This window comes from Mirounga leonina, unplaced genomic scaffold (genome assembly GCF_011800145.1).
Source record: "Mirounga leonina isolate KUSES-001 unplaced genomic scaffold, KU_Mleo_1.0 Mir_168, whole genome shotgun sequence".
Classification (NCBI taxonomy): domain Eukaryota; kingdom Metazoa; phylum Chordata; class Mammalia; order Carnivora; family Phocidae; genus Mirounga; species Mirounga leonina.
In genome coordinates this window covers 39,840,130-39,859,867 of record NW_023270426.1, presented here as the reverse complement: position 1 = coordinate 39,859,867, position 19,738 = coordinate 39,840,130, and the positions used below count along the sequence as shown (strand labels likewise).

Here is a 19,738-nt window from a genome sequence, read left to right as displayed (position 1 = left end):
TATACTGGGTAGTAATGAAAAAAATCCCAGTAAGGTTCATGGAAATTTAGAGCAATTTTATTCATGAGAATCTTAAAAAAATAAATATAAATACCTTGATTATCAGTTTAGGAAGAAATTATTCTATTTATTACTTGTTATATTTGTGCTCAGTAGAGCAAAAGGTACCATTAACTTAAGTCTAATAATAACATTTCAAATTATATAGAAGTTCTATAGCCTATACACTTTGAAAATGGAAGCAAACATGGACTTAGGCTAGAGGTGGTAAACTGGCAGTTCAGCAACCAGTTTTTACTTAAATAGATGTTTTAATTTCCACAGTATTTTTGAAAACTTTGAATGAGTTACCAAAAAGAGTTTTTATTTTAAAAATCTAGGTTTCCATCTTCTCATGAAAAAACAGTATCTGACAATATTGGGCCATCTTCTTGCATTTTGCAACAATCAACTATAACAATGATCTCCTTTAATGGAATGTTCTCTCTAATTTACCATTGTCTCTATCACTCAGTTGGCTTGTCTCTTTTATTTCACATACCTTCCCTGAGATTTGTACTTTCTACTAAGACTAAGCGTGTCATTTTATCTTTCTGCCTTATTTTTGTTGAAACAGTCTTCTTTATTTCAAAGAGAAATTTTATCAGCACAATTAGATTAAAAACAAAGTGTTTTAAACTTCATCAAATGAAGGTTGGACATGAAGTGTTTTTAAGTCATAATTTCAATCAGTAGTTACATATTTTATAAGTAGCTTTCTCATGCACTGTTTTGAATAAAATAAATTCATATATATTGCTGTCTTTCCAATATACTATGAGATTGATATTATTCTGCTTGTTTTTTTAAATTTTACTATTTATGCCTATTTTTCACATCAACCTTAAGAAATACAAATTTCAGTGACAAAATGAAAATGATGAAGTTATTCTATTCCCAAAATAAAATTTGGTATTTTAATTATTCATGTTTAATGCTATGTGTAATTATCTTTGATTTAGTAACAAGAATTATTCAAATTTAATGCTATAATTAATTTTACCTTTGATTTGCTTATCTCATAAAAACTTATCTCTACACTAAAGACACATTCATGGAATATGGTATGTTTAAAGCAGGTATAAATTTAGAGGGTTTTTTGTTTTGTTTTGTTTTGTTTTTTACAACTACCATATCCTTGCTTGAAGTAGAGTTTTTGTATCAGCTTCAGTTAACAAGTGATATGTGTTGTAGAAATTCCCACTTGCTATATGAAGTTATTGTGTCAAGCCACAAATTTTATTTTCTTAGTTTTTGAAAAAGATTTTTATTTCATCCATTTTTTTCAACATTCAGGTACCTCCACTGTGATTCCTTTTGACCTAAAATATATTGTTAAATATATATTGGAAATACCTGAACATTTTAAACCTAAAACTGTTCAATAGATCTTCTGTCAAGTTGCACAAACAATGAAATTAAATACAAAATTTTAGCAAAGGAGGAAAGAAACATCCGGGTATACAGTGAGGGAATGATGTCTGTATGAATTGTAAATTTACTGTGGTTAATATGGAATCACTGTTTCTTAAAAGAACCACTCCATTTATTTCTTTTCTGCTGTATTTGTCCAGGTGGGGTAAAACCTTGTGCATTAAACTGCTTGGCTGAAGGTTACAACTTCTACACTGAACGTGCCCCTGCGGTGATTGATGGGACTCAGTGCAATGCTGATTCACTGGATATCTGTATCAATGGGGAATGCAAGGTTGCTCCAATTATGAATTTTACTCCTTTTTTGGGGGGCTTTTGAGACTTTTGTCTTTTTTCTCAGGTAGTTGCTCCTAATTAATACTATGCTCAGCTTTAATAAAGAGAGCTACATTTTAGAGAAATTAGGTTAACAGTACATATAGTTAAAGGTAAAATAGCCTATTCATATTCAAACATCATGCAAATATGATTTATTTTGGTGTTCTAATTATGTATAGAGTAATTGCTAGAGCTCTGAATGTATTTTGGACTTTGTTCTGTTCCGTTTATAAACAGATTACAAATATGATAGGAAGAGAGAGGGAACAAGGATTCAGCTCTTATTCATATGGCTACCACATGTTTTCATTGGAAGATTGTTTGATACATTTCATAGCATAATTTTCCTCAAAGTGTGAAACAGCTATGTTCCGCCTACTTTGCCTCTTTCTGAAGCATTTTGAAGCAAGTGGTTTTCATTATAGAGTTAGTCTTTACCTTATTAAAGCATTTACTTTAGAGAATTAGCCTGACTAGTTGAGAGTTATAAGAGCAAATCCATACTATTTTCCTAGACCTGTGAGTAAATCTAATCATAATAAGAAAAGCCGCAAAAACCACTGTTCTCATAACTTTTTTCCTTGTTTGTTTTTATTTTATATTAAAGAGAAGCACAAAACTAAGTCTCAGAAACTGAGAAAGAAGAGATAAAAACACTATCTGTTTTGTGTCATAATTTCTTGCGAAAGTTTCTGTCTTTCAGGCTACTTGATTCTCAATATATCTGATGATCCTGTGCGTGTGTGTTATTTCTGTGACAGTATTAAAATTCTTTCGGCTAGCAAAGACAAAAGTACAGGTTTTATTCAGAGATCACATGCCTGGTATCAGTGGCTAAAGATCATTATACAAATTCAAGTGCCAAAATATATAACAAAAATGTATAAAAATCCACATTTCTATGATTAAATGCAAAACTGAAAGGTAGAATTTGAGCATCCAAGATCATATGCTTACATATCCTTGTTTTTATGGCAATTTTATTCAGCTGGTGGAAACAGGTATTCATTTTTAAAGGTTTATGCAGTTTTGAATTCCACAATCCTTGACACTAACAATTGGATATCCAAAAGAGCCAGTGGTTTAGAAAGGTCAAACCATAATGCTCAGTCATGATTCCTGCTGTTATAAATGTTGTGTGTAGGACAACATGGCATTTTTCTTAATTCTTTCATTTCTTGATTGAAGGTATAAGTAAGAGTCCATTGCCAACAAATTATAATATTTTAAGATTTAGAGTATGGTATCTATAAATGAAGAAGAAATCTAGGTTGGAAATACAGACATATATTCCTTGGGGAATCAGAATTTTTTTCCTTTAAACTGATATGTTGAGAAATTTTAGCTAAGAACTTACTAGACAGTGAAGGAAAAAGTGGAAAGAGGAAAATATTTCCTGTTTTGATTTCCTTTACTGGAAAAACAAATAAATGAATAAGTTATATTTATTTGGTTAGTTATGGTTCCAAGAATTCCTCTTTATGACATACTGAATATTCTTCTTTGTTTTCAGCATGTAGGTTGTGATAATATTCTGGGATCCGATGCTAGAGAAGATAGATGTCGTGTCTGTGGAGGGGATGGAAGCACATGTGATGCCATTGAAGGGTTCTTCAATGATTCGTTGCCCAGAGGAGGTGAGTGTGTAGAGAGAACTCTTCCTCACACCTCTGATGTCCTGGGAATAGTCAAAATGCTTGATTTTTTTCCCACCCCCTTCTTTTTGAATTTTTTATTTAGGCAGACTATGTTTTTTTCCCTAAATTGCTTTCAGTCTCTTAAGTATTAAATATAGATTCATGTAAGATATTTTGAGGAAATATGATTCCCTTTCTACTTGACTTCATTTAGCCATGTTTCCCTCAGATGGGAATTCCCACAGAGCACTAATGGGAGGACAATGTGTTGAGAAAAAAACAAACCCTGAACCAGTATTATACATGTTGAGGCTTTAAAGACTATCTTGAGATATTTTTAGAAAAAAAGTAAAATATTCTATATGTGTTCATGAACCCAAAGGGGAATTTGCCCATATTTCATAATTTATAAAGTGCTAAGTCAAAGAAAGACTTAAGGAACAAGGAAACTTATTACTGAAAGGTTCCTAAACACTCATTTTCTGACCAAGGCTGCACGTGCTGCTTATTACTAGCTATCTTCTGTATTCCAGGCTACATGGAAGTAGTGCAGATACCAAGAGGCTCTGTCCATATTGAAGTCAGAGAAGTTGCCATGTCGAAGAACTATATTGGTAAGTAGCTTATTTTGCTAGATTTTTAAAAATTACTACGGAAAAACACAGTATCCTAAAGGAAAAGACCTATTGCTTGGATAGAACACTTTCATGGTAAAATGAAGGAAGTTTCAGGTTTTATAAGACCACACATAAGAGCTAAACAAAAAATTAGTGGTTTATAACTTACTCTTCGCCAAGTTGGTTATTTGATTTTTAAAAAATCAATTTTATTGAAGTATTTATATATGATAAAATGCATTTATTATAAATGTACATTTCAGGGGCACCTGAGTGGCTCAGTTAATTAAGCATCTGCCTCCGGCTCAGGTCATGATCCCAGGGTCTTGGGATTGAGCCCCGCATCTGGCTCCTTGCTCAGTGGGTGTCTGCTTCTCCCTCTCTCTCTGTGCTCTCTCTCTCAAGTAAAATAATAAAATCTTAAAAAAAAATAAGTGTACATTTCAAAGAGTATTGACAATTATATATACATATAAGTTATAATATGTAAATATATAAATAATGGCATAATTATTAATGACTATAAATATATGAATTATTACTTTAAATATATATTACTATATATACATGTATTTATATATATATATATACACACACACACCATATATTTTTATATTTATGTTTATATATAAAACACCACAGCCAAGACACAGAACATTTCCATGACTTCAAAACATTCTCTCATTGGCCTTCGCAAATTCCCCCAGCCTCAGCAGCTTAACCGACTGAATTCCAGTAGAATTCTAAAATAGGAAGCATTAGGTTCTCAAATTTGTTCTTCTTTCTCAAAATAGTTTTTGAATATCTAGGTCCTTTACATTTCTGTATGCAGTTTAAGATAAACTTGTCAATTTCTACAAAAAGAGATTACATCGAATGTGTAGATCAATTTGGGGAGAATTGATATCTTAAAGATATTATCTTCCAATACATGAAAAATTTACCTGTATATTTATTTAAGTCTTTATATTTTTTCACCAGTGTTTATTTTTCAGTATACGGGTCTTGCACCCATTTTTTTTAAATCTACCGCTAAATATTTAATGCTTTTTGATGTTATTATAAATGGTATTGATATTTTAATTTCATTTTGGAAAGATTTGTTGTTATATAACAATACAATTGATTTCTTTTGGTACTGACCTCATGTCCTGTGATTCTTTCAATCCATGAGAGTGGAATGTCTTTCAGTTTGTGTTGTTTTCAGTTTCTTTCATCAATGTTTTATAGTTTTTCGAATACAGGTCTTTTACCTCCTTAGTTAAGATTATTCATGGGTATTTTATTCTTTTTGATGGAGTTGTAACTGGGATTGTTTTCCTTTTTTTTTTTTTAAGATTTTATTTCTTTATTTGTCAGAGAGAGAGGTAGGCAGGCAGAGGGAGATGCAGGCTCCCCACTGAGCAGGGAGCCCAATGCAGGACTCTGTCCCAGGATCCTGGGATCATGACCTGAGCAGAAGGCAGACGCTTAACCGACTGAGCCACCCAGGCATCCCTGGGATTGTTTTCTTAATTTCTCTTTCTGCTACTTCATTATTACTGTATAGACACACTGCCAATTTCTGGGTATTCTGTATTCTGCAACTTTACTGAATTCCTTTATTACTTCTGATAGGTTTTTGGTGGAGTCTGTGGGTTTTCTATGTATACTATCATGTCATCTGCCTTACCAATTTGGATGCCTCTTATTCTTTTTTTCTTGTCTGATCACTGTGGCTAGGATTTTCAGTACTGTTGAATAAAAATGGTGAGAGTGGATATCTTTGTCTTGTTCCTGATCTTATAGGGAAAGCTCTTAGTTTTTTATCATTTTCATATATGGACTTTATTATATTGAGGTATGTTCCCTCTAAACCCACTTTGTTGAGAGTTTTTATCATCAACAAATGTTGAATTTTGTCAAATGCTTTTTCTGCATTTATTGCAATGATAATATGATTTTTATCCCTGTGCTTCTTTTTCTTGATCATGCTAGTGAGGCATTTGTTAATTTTACTGATCTTTTCAAAGAACAAGCTGTTGGTTTAAATTATTTTTTCTGTTATTTCTCCATTTTTCATTACACTGATTCCCACTGTTCTCTTTATTGTTTCCCTTTTTTTCCTATTCACATTATGTTTGTTAGTTTTTAGCTTCTCAAGATAGATTATTGATTTAAAGAATTTTTTCTACTTTAAGCATTTCACACTGTAAATTTCCCACTAAGCACTGCTTTAACGTCATCCCATATATTTTGATACATTGTATATTCATTACCAAATAATATCTTCTTATTACATTGTGACTCATGGCTTAGGAGGTATTATTTAATTTCTGAATATTTGGGGATTTCCCAGATCTTTTTTATTATCGATTTCTACTTTAATTGTTTTATGAAGAGAAAACATACTTTGTATGATTTTCATTCTTTTATTGAGATTTGTTTTATGGTCCACCATATGGTCTATCTTAGTGATATTCAGTGTGCGCTTGAAAAGAATGTATATTCTGGTGTTATGGGGTTTACCATTCCATAAATGTCAATTAGATTAAACCAGTCAATAGTTTTGTTGAAGTCTTCTATAGTCTTACTTATTTTCTGCCTTCTTGTTTAAGCAGTTATAGAATCATGTTGAAATCTCCAACTAGAATTGTGAATGTGCTTATTTCTCCCATTAATTTGTAAGGTTTTGCTTCATTTATTTTGCAACATTATTACTAAGTGTATAGACATTTAAGATTGCTATATCTTCTTGGGGTTCCTGGATGGCTCATTCAGTTGAGCATCTGACTCTTGATTTCGGCTCAGGTCATGATCTCAGGGTCGTGAGATAAAGTCTTGCATCAGGCTCTGCACTGGACATGGAGCTAGCTTACGATTCTCTCTTTCCCTCTGCCCTTCCCCCTCTGCATGCTCTCTCTCTCTCTCTCAAAAAAAGAAAAGATTGTTATATCTTCCTGATATATTGAACATTTTATTATTATCAAATATTCCTCTTTATCCCTGATAATAATCTTTGACCCAAAGTCTATTTTGTCTGATTGTAACCTAGTCACCAGATTTCTCCCAGATTAGTTTTTGCATGGCAAATCTTTTTCCACCCATACACTTTTCACATGTACGTGTTTCTTGTAGAGGGCACCTGGGTGGCTCAGTCATTAAACATCTGCCTTCAGCTCAGGTCATGATCCCAGGGTCCTGGGTCAAGCCCCACATCGGGCTCCCTGCTCGGCGGGAAGCCTGCTTCTCCCTCTCCCACTCCCCCTGCTTGTGGGGACCTCTTGCTGTTTCTCTCTCTGTCAAATAAATAAATAAAATCTTAAAAAAATAAAAAAAATAAAATGTTTCTTGTAGACCACCTATGGTTGATTTTTATTTTTTATTGTGTGTAACAATCTTTGCTTTTTTAATTGCAAACACCAGATGGGGGGCAGGGTGGTTGACCAACTTTCTGTAAAGGGCCACATAGTAAATATTTTCAGCTTTACAAGACATGCAGTCTGTCTGTCTCAGCTATTCACTTCTGCTATTGTAGTGTGAAAGCTGACATAGATAATACATTAATGAATGAGTATATTCCAGTAAGACTTTATTTATAAAACAGTTAGTGGCCATAGTTTGACAACCTCTTGTCTGGATCATTTATATTTAATGTAATTATTAGTATCTTTCAATTTAAGTCTACCATCTTGCTATTTTTCTATTTTATTTTTTTATCCCTTTTATCTTTCTTTTTTTGTCTTTTAGATTAAGCAAGTGTTTTATAGTATTTCATTTAATCTGTACTAATTATTTATTAGTTATACTCTGTTTTATTTAGTGGTTGTGCTAGCATTTACAAAATTCTTCTTTAATTTGTCAGAGTACACCTTCAAATAATATTATACCATTTTTGTATAATACAAGGCCCTTACAATAGTTTATTTCCATTGTCTCCTTCCATCCTTTGTCCTATTTTTTAAATGCACTTTATTTCTCTGTATGTTATAAACTGCCTAATTCATTGTTATTGTTTTAGTTTTAAAAAGTCAATTATATTTTATAAAAATTTAAAAATAAATAAAATTATTTTCTGTTTACTTACTTATTTACTTATCTGTCATATATCCTTTGTATAGTTCTGAACTTCCATATATATATGTATATCTCCTAATTTCTTGTCACTATATTTGTTTTTCTTTACATTCCTGGGGTATATTATAATAGCTGTTTGAAAGATATTTTTTTGCTAATTCCATAATTTCTGTCATTTTTGGGTCTATTTCTTTTACTTGGTCTTTTTCTTGGTTTGGGTCAGATTTTCCTGTTTCTTTCCATTTGTGGTAGTTTTTTATTTGATGTTGTACATTGTGAATTTTTCTTTTTTTTTTAGTCTGGATTTTGTTTTCTTCTTTTAAAGAGTGTTAAGTAACTTGTAGATGAGCTTGATCTTTTGAGACTTGTTTTTGAGCTTTGTTTGGGTAAGTGCAGAGTAGCCCTTACTCTTGAGTCTACTCAACCCTACTAAAAAGGCATGATTCTTTTTGGGTCTCTACTGAATGTCTTAGTGGTTGAAACTCTGAATTCTTGCTCTGGCCATTTTTCAGCTTATTGTTCCCTGGTAGTGTTTTTGTTTGCTTTTTTTTTTTTTTGCCTGGCTTTATGGAATTTTATCCTATGCATATATATATTGTTATTCAGCAACAGATTCCCTCTTTCTACTCTAGATCTCTGGTCCTACAAATTCCATCTATTTTGGCCTTCTCAATTTCTGATCTCTCTCTCAGTGAGACAACCATGCTTTGCTTGGGTTCTTCCACTTTCACAATGACAGAAAGTGCCTCTACCACTCACCTTGTCTGTCTTATTCCAGGTATCACAGTTCTGGGCAATGTTTAAGAACTGATTCAAAAGTTTTGTGAGCTTTCCAGTTGTTTACAGTTGGAGGGCAAGTCCAGTACCAGTTATCTCAACATGGAAAGAAGTGGAAATTCTATTTATTTGATGTTTGATCCTTTAAGACAAATTTAGACTCTTCAGAAACTCCTAGCGAGACCTGGATGGGTTCCTATTCCCTTGGAAATATCCCCTTGACTTAAATCTTTTTTAAAATAAGACCACATCTAGAATGCTTCTTTAGATAGAACACTAGTATTATCAGGCTCTTCTTTCCTTTATTTAAGAAAACCTCTTTATTGGGGCACCTGGGTGGCTCAGTCAGTTGGGTGTCCAACTCTTGGTTTCAGCTCAGGTCATGATTTCATAGCTCATGGGATCAAGCCCTGTGTGGGGTGCCATGCTGAGTGGAGAGTCTGCTTGGGGGTTCTCTCCCTCTGCTCCTACCCCCATTCTCTTTCTCTCTCTCTCTCTTTCTAAAATAAATGAGTAAATCTTAAAAAAAAAAAAAACCCAACTCTTTATTTTTGCGCCATAATTTTGGATTCTTTTCCACATCAAAAGACTAAAAAATAAGAATCCTAACATCAGATTTTTCCCCTTGGTAATGCTCTGTCCATAAAGCCACATCTTCCTCCCTTATTCATTCCTTTTTAAATACTTTGGGTTTTTCTGAATTTATTATAGTACCAGCAAAAGCCAGTTAGGATCCATTCATTAAGTAGTTGAGAAAATGGAAAGTGAGAGCTAAAATTGAAGGAGAATTCAAAGCTGTTGGTGGTGGGTGGGGGAGGGTTGTTTTTATTTTGCTTGTTCATCTGGCCTGATAAAATTTTGTGTGTGGTTTTTAAAGATTTTTTAAAAAATGTATTTACTTTATTTTATTATTATTTTTTAAAGATTTTATTTATTTATTTGACAGAGAGAGATAATGAGAGCAGGAAAACAAGCAGGGGGAGTGGGAGAGGGAGAGGCAGGCTTCCTGCCGAGCAGAGAGCCCGATGCGGGACTCGATCCCAGGACCCTGGGATCATGACCTGAGCCGAAGGCAGACACTTAACAACTGCGCCACCCAGGCGCCCAGAAATGTATTTACTTTAGAGAGAGGGAGAGAGAGAGAAGACTCTCTGCTCAGCATGGAGCCCTATATGGGGCTTGATCTCACAACCCTGAGGTCATGACCTGAGCTGAAATCAAGAGTTGGATGCTTAGCCAAATGAGCCACCCAGGTGCCCCAGTGATAAAGGTTCTGAAGAAGCTAGCATGCTAACAAAAAAATTATGCTAACATGTTTGTCATTGTCAAATCCTGATCATCATTATCAAAATTATTGTCAAATCCTGATCATCATTATCAAAATTATCATCATCTTATTTATTTATGGGAGTTTTTGTATAGTAGTGCTAATAACCCTTTTTAAAACTTTTTAATACCTTATTTTCCTACAGAGGTTTAAAAACTTATGCATGCATTTTTATTAAACTTATTCTTTATCGTTTCTGAGGTTTCTTTGTCATGCTTAGAAAACCTTTTCACACCCTAATATTATTTTTTTAAGTTCTCCCACATTTTCTTTCTAGCATTTTATTATTTAACTATGTATACATTTAAATATTTATCCACCTGGCATTTATTCTTTCTCTCTTTTTTAATTTTGTTTTTATTGAGGTGAAATTCATATAACATAGAATTTAATAATTTTTTTAAAGATTTTATATATTTATTTATTTTGAGAGAGAGAGCATACAGGGGGAGGGACAGAGGGAGAGAGAGAGAGAATCTCAAACAGACTGTACGCTGAGCATGGAGCCCTATGCAGGACTCAATGTCAAGACCCTGAGATCGTGACCTGAGCTGAAAGCAAAGGTCAGACGCTTAACCGACTGTGTCAACTAGGTGCCTTGGGTTTATTTCTTAACTGTTTGGCTCCATTGTTCTGTCTGTCTGTGTGCCAGTACCACAAGTTCGCTTCACCTCATATTCATATAAATATCATTTTAAGTTTTAGGCAAGAAAGTCTGCTCCCTACTCTCACTCTCATCCCCAATTATTGCTTTTGTTATAATTTCCCTTGCTAGTTCCATGTGTTTATTCCTCCAGGTAAAATTTTCATTTCTTTTTATTAATGTCATTATAAATAATTAATATCTAAAATAAAAGTGATTTTTTAAATGTAGAATTCTCTCTTAATAAAGATCTCTCTCCACATTCACATGGAAAATTACCGTGTTAATTTGTATTTAAGCAAATGGTCAAGAATCCCATCTCTAAGTGAAAATGGAAGGGATGTTCATTGTATATGCCACTGTGGTTAGTGTCATTGTGGTAAATAAAGTTTCACATTTTTAGGTAGACTGTGATTTTTTTTTTTTAGCTTTGAAATCTGAAGGGGATGATTACTATATTAATGGTGCCTGGACTATTGACTGGCCTCGGAAGTTTGATGTTGCTGGGACAGCTTTTCACTACAAGAGACCAACTGATGAACCAGAATCTTTGGAAGCTCTAGGTCCCACCTCGGAAAATCTCATTGTCATGGTAAATGTGTCTTTGCCACTTAACTTCTACCATTTGTAATCTGTCCTGTGAGGTACAGAGGGGCAGGCCTGATTATCTCTCTTTTACAGGTGGTGAAATCAAGGTTAATGAACATAAAATGGTTTACCCAAGGGTATCAAATTTGTGTAAGGTTAAGGCCATATTGCTCCTTCCATATGGCTTGATCTTTTCAATGCCTGCTCAAATAATATTTTTGTAACCAAACAAGGCATTTGAGAGAAATGGTTCTAAATTACCCATGAAAATGGAAGGAGAAAATTCAATGTAAGTGCATGTGTTCTACAAGTTATCTCCAATTTCCTGTAAGACTTACTTTATGACATTTCTTCTTCAAAAGAAATAATAAGTATCTGAATGAAGCCTCATTGTATTTTAATTATCTTCACCAGTTGTTTTCAATGGCAGGTTCTGCTTCAGGAACAGAATTTGGGAATTAGGTATAAATTCAACGTTCCCATCACTCGGACTGGCAGTGGAGACAATGAAGTTGGCTTTACGTGGAATCATCAGCCTTGGTCAGAATGCTCAGCTACTTGTGCTGGAGGTAAGACACCCACTAGGCAGCCCACCCAGAGGGCAGATGGAAAGCAAAACATATTCTGAGCTATGCTTTGTGTTTGCTAAAGAAGCTAATTGGAAACATTTCTTGCAGGTTTGCTTCAAGCTGTAATTTAGCAAAAGAAACTTTGCTTTAATTATATTATATTCCGTTTGTTTTTAACCTCATGTAATTTGTACAGATTTGTTGGTAAAATACATCTTGGCACAATGAGTGTCTCTGCTGGTGCTTCTCCCAAGACTATCTTGAAGGTGGGCTGTTTGCTTTTCGTGAACACATTCTTGGTAAAGAACATCAAGAGTTTTAAATCAGAAAATGAGCAAGAATCAGACGGCACAGATGCAACTTCTTGTAATGGGGGATGAGAATGTATGTCTGTGTGCTTGCGTGTTTGTGTTTGTGTGCTTGTGTGTTTCCCATAAACCTATTCAAACTCCCTTCTCCAGCCATCACAGTTAAGGGGCTATATGCTGGGATACTACGATAATTCCTGGTGTCTGGGTCTCCGGGTTAATGGTGTATGCTGACCCCGTTATAGTCCCTCAGAGAGGTAGCTGCTAGGCGGTGGTTGGTGATGTGTTGGTTGTCCCATGTGCGTTTTTCATGGGTGCCTTTTCCCCACAATTTACTCTATTCCTAATCCTCCTCCCTCTAGTGGCCACCAATGCAATTCTTTACCTCTGGCTGGGAGAGCAGGACAGTTGGCTTCCTTCAAAGCCAACACCCTTGCTGCTGCATGGACTGGTGAGTAGAAGTGCTGTGCAAGCAGCATCTTCCTTCTCTCTGGAGACTAAATGCATCGCCTCCACCGTACACCTTGGTCCCAATAGGCAAGGAAGCAACCCTATCCCCCAGGCCTAGGCTGGGCTAGAGGACCTCACCATTCCAAAGCAAAGATTGATTTTGAATAGTGATATTTAGAACGGGAGAAATAGAAATAAAGTGAATCATCCCATTTTACTCCATTTCCAATATATTGCCTATTTTCCCTTTCTAAACTGCTCAGAAACACATGATTGGACAAGACCTTTACCCTATCTTGTCCTGCACTCATTGAATTTCTAAACACCTCTGATTCTTGAGGCTCCTCCTTGAGGAGGAATTATTTTCACAGAAATGATTATTATATAATATATTCAGTATTTTTAGACTCATTCAGAAATAAATCATTGATTAGCTATAACTTCAACTTTAGTAGTAAACACAATATAAAACATCAAAAGAGCAAATTAATAATAATAATAATGTCTTCTCCTGTGTGAGGTGTCATGAAACATGGTTATATATAATTTGTGACATATTTTAAAAGATCTCTAATTCCTATCCGTTTTATGTGTGACATGGCTAGTGATTTATAATGTAAAGTTTTAAAAACTGTAAGGCATTACTATATATTTTAATAAAATAAAGGATATTTGAAATTAATTGTTCAAGTGAATGCCACCGTATTACATTTTAGTGGCATTTATACATTTATCTTTCTTTGTTCCAATAAATTCATTTTTGTTCAAGCTATAAATTAACTTATCCCTTTCACATACCAAAAAAAACCAAAAAAGTCTTCATGATAACTGTACATATATAATTCAGGCCCTGAAGTATAAGGTAGGATAAAGTTATTAAGGAAGAGTCAAAATAAAGTTTAGGAAATCTAATGAGGAAAGTCTAAATGTTGAGGATGATTAGCTTGGAGAAGAGAAGGCTGAGGGAAAGTATATTAGTATCTTCAAGTCTGTGACAGAATGTTGAATGAGAAATTCTTAGTGCCTGTTCGTCTTTGTACTGAAAATTGCTATATTTGGGGATGGTTTAGACACAGTCTTGTCTGAGGCCAAGGAGGGATTAAGTGAATTCTCAGTGTTCCTTCTAACCCTATGATTCTTTTGTTCAAAAAGGAGATAGTCCGACAAATAGGGTGGTGTTAGGCCCTGAGAACTGAATTTAGAAGAAAAGCTGTGATTATATTAAAGATATATGAAAAGTCTAAAGGAGTGTTATTCTTTTCTATAACACTCGCGTTGGGAAATCATAATACAAAAATGATTTCCTGTGGTAGGGGATAAAACAAAAAGAAGAACAAGGAGGGAGAAAATCCCTTGGAAGGAGAATTTTCTGTTACTTGTACTTTTTCCTTCTGTTCTGGAGCCTACTGATCGTAGATATTTGAGGCAGTTCTTGAAACTGGAATCCTGCTCAGTTGTGTGTAATTATGACAGCAGGCATGAGGCAGTCTTGAGGCCATTGCCTTCTTTGGAAGAGAGATGTACAGTGCTTGGAAGTCGGCTGGGATAGTGTGAAGAGCTGCCATTTGGCTGGCTTGGTAAGTGGTTCTCAAAGTGCGGCCACTGTACCAGCAGCATCAGCATCACCTGAGAATTTATTAGAAATGCTACTTTGGGGGCCCCCTCTCAGATCTACTGAATAGAAACTCTGGGTGGGCCTCAACAGTCTGTTTTAAATAGCTCTCCAGGTGATTGTGATGCTCGCTCAAGTTTGAGTACTAATGATTTGGTTGACAGAGAGAAACTGAAACCTGGAGACATAGAATCTATGCCCTCCTCACTGACGTCTGTGCATCCTCTCTAGATTCACTTTGCACCTAGAACAATATCTGGAATATACTAGGTACTCAATAAATATTTAGAGATGAGTGGATGAGCAAAAGGAATCAATTATTTTGGCAATTATTTACTTGTGCTAGCTTTTTCCAGTGTAGGAAATAAGGGTTGAGAATTGTTAATTTTCTTGGGAGATGGGACAGTTTTTAATTGGGATAAAGTCAGTTCTTTTTTTTTTTTTTTAAGATTTTATTTATTTATTTGACAGAGAGAGAGAGACAGCAGGAGTGGGAACACAAGCAAGGGGAGTGGGAGAGGGAGAAGCAGGCTTCCCGCTGAGCAGGGAGTCCGACACATGGGGCTCGATCCCAGGACTCGGGGATCATGACCCAAGCCCGAGGCAGATGCTTAACTACTGAGCCACCCAGGTGCCCCAAGGGATAAAGTCAGTTCTTAATTGGGATATTTCACTCTCATCTTTCCAGGGTGATGCTAGGTGTCTTGAGGACACCAAAATTTTTTTAAATGGAAAAAGAGAAAACAAGAAAGATCTCAAAGAACTTTCTGTTGCAATCTCACAAGACTATTCAGTGATCTCACCTATTACTCTCCTGCATATGTTTTATTAGTGGCAAATAACAAACTGAATTTGGGAGCAATGTTGATAGCTTTCTCTTATGATATCTTTTAAGATAAGAAGTTTTGAGATTGTTTTTCTGTTGCTTAGCAGACCCAATGACAAATCTCATGCTGCAGGAAATATTGCTGGTGATTCAGTCTAAGTAATAGTTTTCTCTGAGTAAGTGCTGAAACACTTCCTTAGCCTGAATAAGAACATTGAGATGCTGTGGGGTGTTGTCTTCAGGATAAATGTGATTTTAAGATACAGTTGTGATTCTTCCTCTGAGAGATGCTCAGGCCCAGTGAATTAAAATTTGACTCTTTTCTGAACTTCTGTTAACTCCTACTACAGTTTTGTTTCTTTATTCCTTATCCAGAGTGTTATATGCTCTGTGATTTATCTGATTCCCAAATTTATATACTACCATTGTATTCATGATTAATGTGTTAACTGATAAAGCTCAGCTGGGTAAAGAGAATTATATTATTTTTGAATACAAAGCTTTAGGAATTTTTTTAAAGTAGTAATTTAGGCCACTGTGTCTTTGCACTGCAACATTTAAAGTTTCAAATAACAAATATTATGTATTTTTCCGTTTGATATTAGTCATACATACTCACTTTTTACTCGCTTTGGTTAGATGTATGGTCCTCAGATTTTAACATCAGAATTACCTGGATGTCTTATTCAAATAAGATTGCTAGGTTCTGCCTCCAATTTCGGATTCAGTAGGTGTGGGATAGACCCCAAAAATTTGCACTTCTGAAATGTGTCCAGGTGATGCTGTTGCTAGTGGCTCAGGAACCATACTTAGTGAGAAACACTGGGCTAGACACTTAGATTTCATAAAGTAAATGCCTATTAAAACAAAGTGGCAAATCATTTAGGTAATAATCCATATTGCAGTTGTAATCTACATTACAGCTAGTCTTTTTAATGATAAATGGTTCTGCTCAGCTATGTAATAATAAATAAAATGTTGTAGTTTATAAAACATTTTCTGCTACCCTGTTACATTTGATCATCATCAACAGCACCATAAGCCTAGGCATTGCTATTATCATTCCTATTTTGTAGATAAAACCCAAGTGAAGTAACTTCCTGAAATCAAGACTTAGAAATTGTCTAGTGATTTTTTAAATGTAGAATTCTCTCTTAATAAAGATGGTCCTTTACGATGAACAGAGCCTTTCCACCAGTTGGCAACTTCCATAGAACAACATGATAAATCCCCATTAAAAAAAAATCTCCTTCACTAGTTCGAAATTTTATTTTTTCAAATGCTTTACCTAAAACCAGTGGTTCTTAACTTTGGTTGTACACTGGAATCACCTGGAGAACTTTGAACAATTCTGATGATTGGCCCGCCCCCCAGAAGTTCTGATTTAATTTGTCAAGAGTGTGGCCTGGGCATCAGATTTTTAAAAACTCCCTAGGTAATTCTAATGTGCAGCCAAGGTTGAGAAGTCCTGCCGTTGAGGCTGATGGAAAGTTTATTTAGTATTCAAGTAATTTACATTCAGATGCAAATGCCACTGGTAGCATTAACTCACATTTCTGTTATTAAGTAGCCACTCGTTAACTAATGCAAAGATTAATGAGATTTATTTATATGTATTTGGGGTGGGAAAGTAGAACAGGACATTAACGGTGGGAATGAAAAATGTAATAGAACACCAGTTAATTTTGTAATTTTGTTTAATGTGGCCATCAGCCTTGGACATGCCTTTAGAAAGCTTTTTTCAGTTTATTTACATGCTCTCTCTACCTGATGGATCATTTATAAGCATCTGATCAATGCTTTTAAAGCTGACTGAAACTGTTAAGTATGGTTTCTCAACCTTTTGACTAAGACCTTTTGAAATTGTGCTAAGCAGGTTTTCCAAAGTCCTCCCTCGAATTTCAAATTTCTGTGGTACTTAGGGAGTTATAATGAATAAGTGGTTATAAACTTAACCAAGTTTAATTGAAACACACAAGTCAGAGGCATATGGCTCCTGTTTTAACTCAACATTTGTGAAAACTGATAACTTTTTCTCTTTGCGACATGGTTTAGGGGAAAGTCATCTATTGTTTTAGGAGATTTTGTTTCATTAGGGAATGACTCTTTGCAAAATGCAGCAGTATTCATGATAATTTCCTTCCCTGCCTTTCTGGATGTGCTCTCATTTCCAACCATTTTAACCATTCTCTTTCCACCTGAAGCCTCCCTCACCCCTCCTCTTATTTGATGCAACCCATATACTTTAAAGCAAAGCTTTCCAAAGCCAGTTAACTGAGAGTCACTGCACTGTTGCATTCAAGTTTGTACCTGTCCTGTTAAAAAGAAAGTCTTAAGAGTGTTTAAAAAAAGAAGATAGTAGGAAGGGAGAAATGGAGGGGGGGAAATCGTTGGGGGAGACAAACCATGAGAGACTGTGGACTCTGAGAAACAAATAGGTTTTTAGGGGGTGGGGGGATGGGTTAGCGCAGTGATTTGTATTAAGGAGGGCACCTACTGCATGGAGCACTGGGTGTTATACGCAAACAATGAATCATGGAACACTACATCAAAAACTAATGATGTAATGTATGGTGATTAACATAACATAATAAAATAAAATAAAATTTAAAAAAGAGTGCTTTACTTGTGACGTAAAGAAAAGTCAAAAATACATAAATATTTTACATGTATTCTTTTGAAATTTATGCTCTAAATATAGTCTTTGACCTGCAATTGGCTCTACTGACACCTTTAATTATTTTCTCTAAATTTTTTTTCTGACAGTTTTCTTTCTTTATCTTTGTGTAGAAGTACAAAAATTGCATACCAAAGAACTCATTTTTGTCAAGTTTGTGCTGACAAACGTTGGCATCTCTGTTGAATATTGCCGGCAGCTCAGGGAGAAAAAGATAAGCTAAAACCATACTTATATTGAGGGGGAGAAGGGAGAAGACAGCTTTATTTTTAGAGGCAATTTTGATTTTATTTAAAGATCAAAGTACAGATTTTTTGTATATATACTATGGGGTTATTCAGGAATGCTTCTGATCAATTGTTTTTGACCACTTAAAATTTTATCATTACTTTTTATTTTACATTTACATAGCCTAATTAATTTTTCTTGGATGTTTCATGCTTATTTAGATGCTTATTTTATTTATTTTTCTTTTTTTCCCCTGGATGTCATCTTAAGCCGTGTGTGTGTGTGTGTGTGTGTGTGAATAGCACACAAACTTAAAAGATATTCTATGTGTTTCTTCTTTCTAGCTAGGACAAATTTTTTTAATTCACTCTTTTTTGATTATCACCTGATTCATCTGGATTCTTATACATATTGGAGCTGGTTTCTATTCTTTAATATTTTTAGGATGCTTTACACAGTTTCCAACTACTATTTTACATTTTCCTGATATAGGCCCATATTTTTCAAACTGCACCACAGTGCCCCAGAATACTGCAACACTCACAAAAGACACAGCAGAAGGTTGTACATTTTTGATGAAAACACAGTGACATTGGTCATTTACCACACCAATTATTACTAAGTTGTTTGGACCTAACTACTCAAAAAGTAAAACTCTTAGATATTTTTTTTTTCTGCCTAGCAGGGCTGTGAAAAAATTACTGAGACATTAAGGGTGTCATGAACCAGGAAATTTTGAGAACTCTTGATTTAAGGTAAAATGAGTATCATTAAAGTAGATAAAAATTAGTCCTCTCCCTTTCTTCCAATAGATGTTGAATTTCATTTCATAAAAGGAAAAAATGCATATAAACTCCTTAATCAGGGTCCTGGTGATGTTCAGAGTTTAAAATCAGAGCCTCTTCTGTACTTCCAGTTAAGGAACTAGAGATCTTGAATACTGTGTAAACTTTTCCTTCATATCTGTAATTAAGTTTTCCTTCTGATGTGTCCTGAATATGTTTCCTTCCTCTATCTCTGTTAGTTCAGTTTAAGATTGGTGGGTGATTAAAGCAAAAAAAAAAAAAAGAAGAAGAAGAAAGAAAAAAGAAAAAATACCCTAAATATTTAAAAGAGAACTGATAGCAAATTTGTCTTTGCAATTTGCTACCTAACAAGTTTATGTAATAATCTACACTATTCTATTTATTTTATTTTATTTTTTGAAAGATCTTATTTATTTATTTGAGAGAGAGAGCAGGAACGGGGAGGGAGAGGAGAGGGAGAGAGAGAAGCAGGCTTCCCACTAAGCAGGGAGCCCGATGTGGGTGGGACTCGATCCCAGGACCTGGGATCATGAGCTGAGCCTAAGGCAGATGCATAACTGACTGAGCCACCCAGATGCCCCTACACTATTCCATTTATTAATGACATACTTTTCAAGTTATTTTAATGAATCTGTCATGCAGATTGCCTTGGCCTCTTTAAAAAGTTGGATATTCCTACATTGTTTCTATGGAAACACTATATGTTCATGTTATATATTTCATTTTCAAAAATGACGTGACACAAGGATAACGTGCACTTAAAAGTACAGTAATTCCATTATAACAATTTTAAAATTGTCTTTTAAAAGTAATTATTAGAAAAAAT

At 34.6% G+C, this 19,738-nt stretch overlaps 1 protein-coding gene across 1 annotated transcript in view; it reads left to right on the top strand.

Moving 5' to 3' along the window:
* The window catches only part of ADAMTS6 (ADAM metallopeptidase with thrombospondin type 1 motif 6), a 297,675-nt gene that overhangs the window by 232,806 nt on the left and 45,131 nt on the right, over window positions 1–19,738 (top strand). The window contains exons 15-19 of the mRNA XM_035014519.1: window positions 1,614–1,747; window positions 3,305–3,428; window positions 3,962–4,042; window positions 11,277–11,440; window positions 11,867–12,005. Coding sequence (XP_034870410.1) covers window positions 1,614–1,747; window positions 3,305–3,428; window positions 3,962–4,042; window positions 11,277–11,440; window positions 11,867–12,005 — 642 coding nt within the window. The remainder of the gene's footprint in view (window positions 1–1,613; window positions 1,748–3,304; window positions 3,429–3,961; window positions 4,043–11,276; window positions 11,441–11,866; window positions 12,006–19,738) is intronic.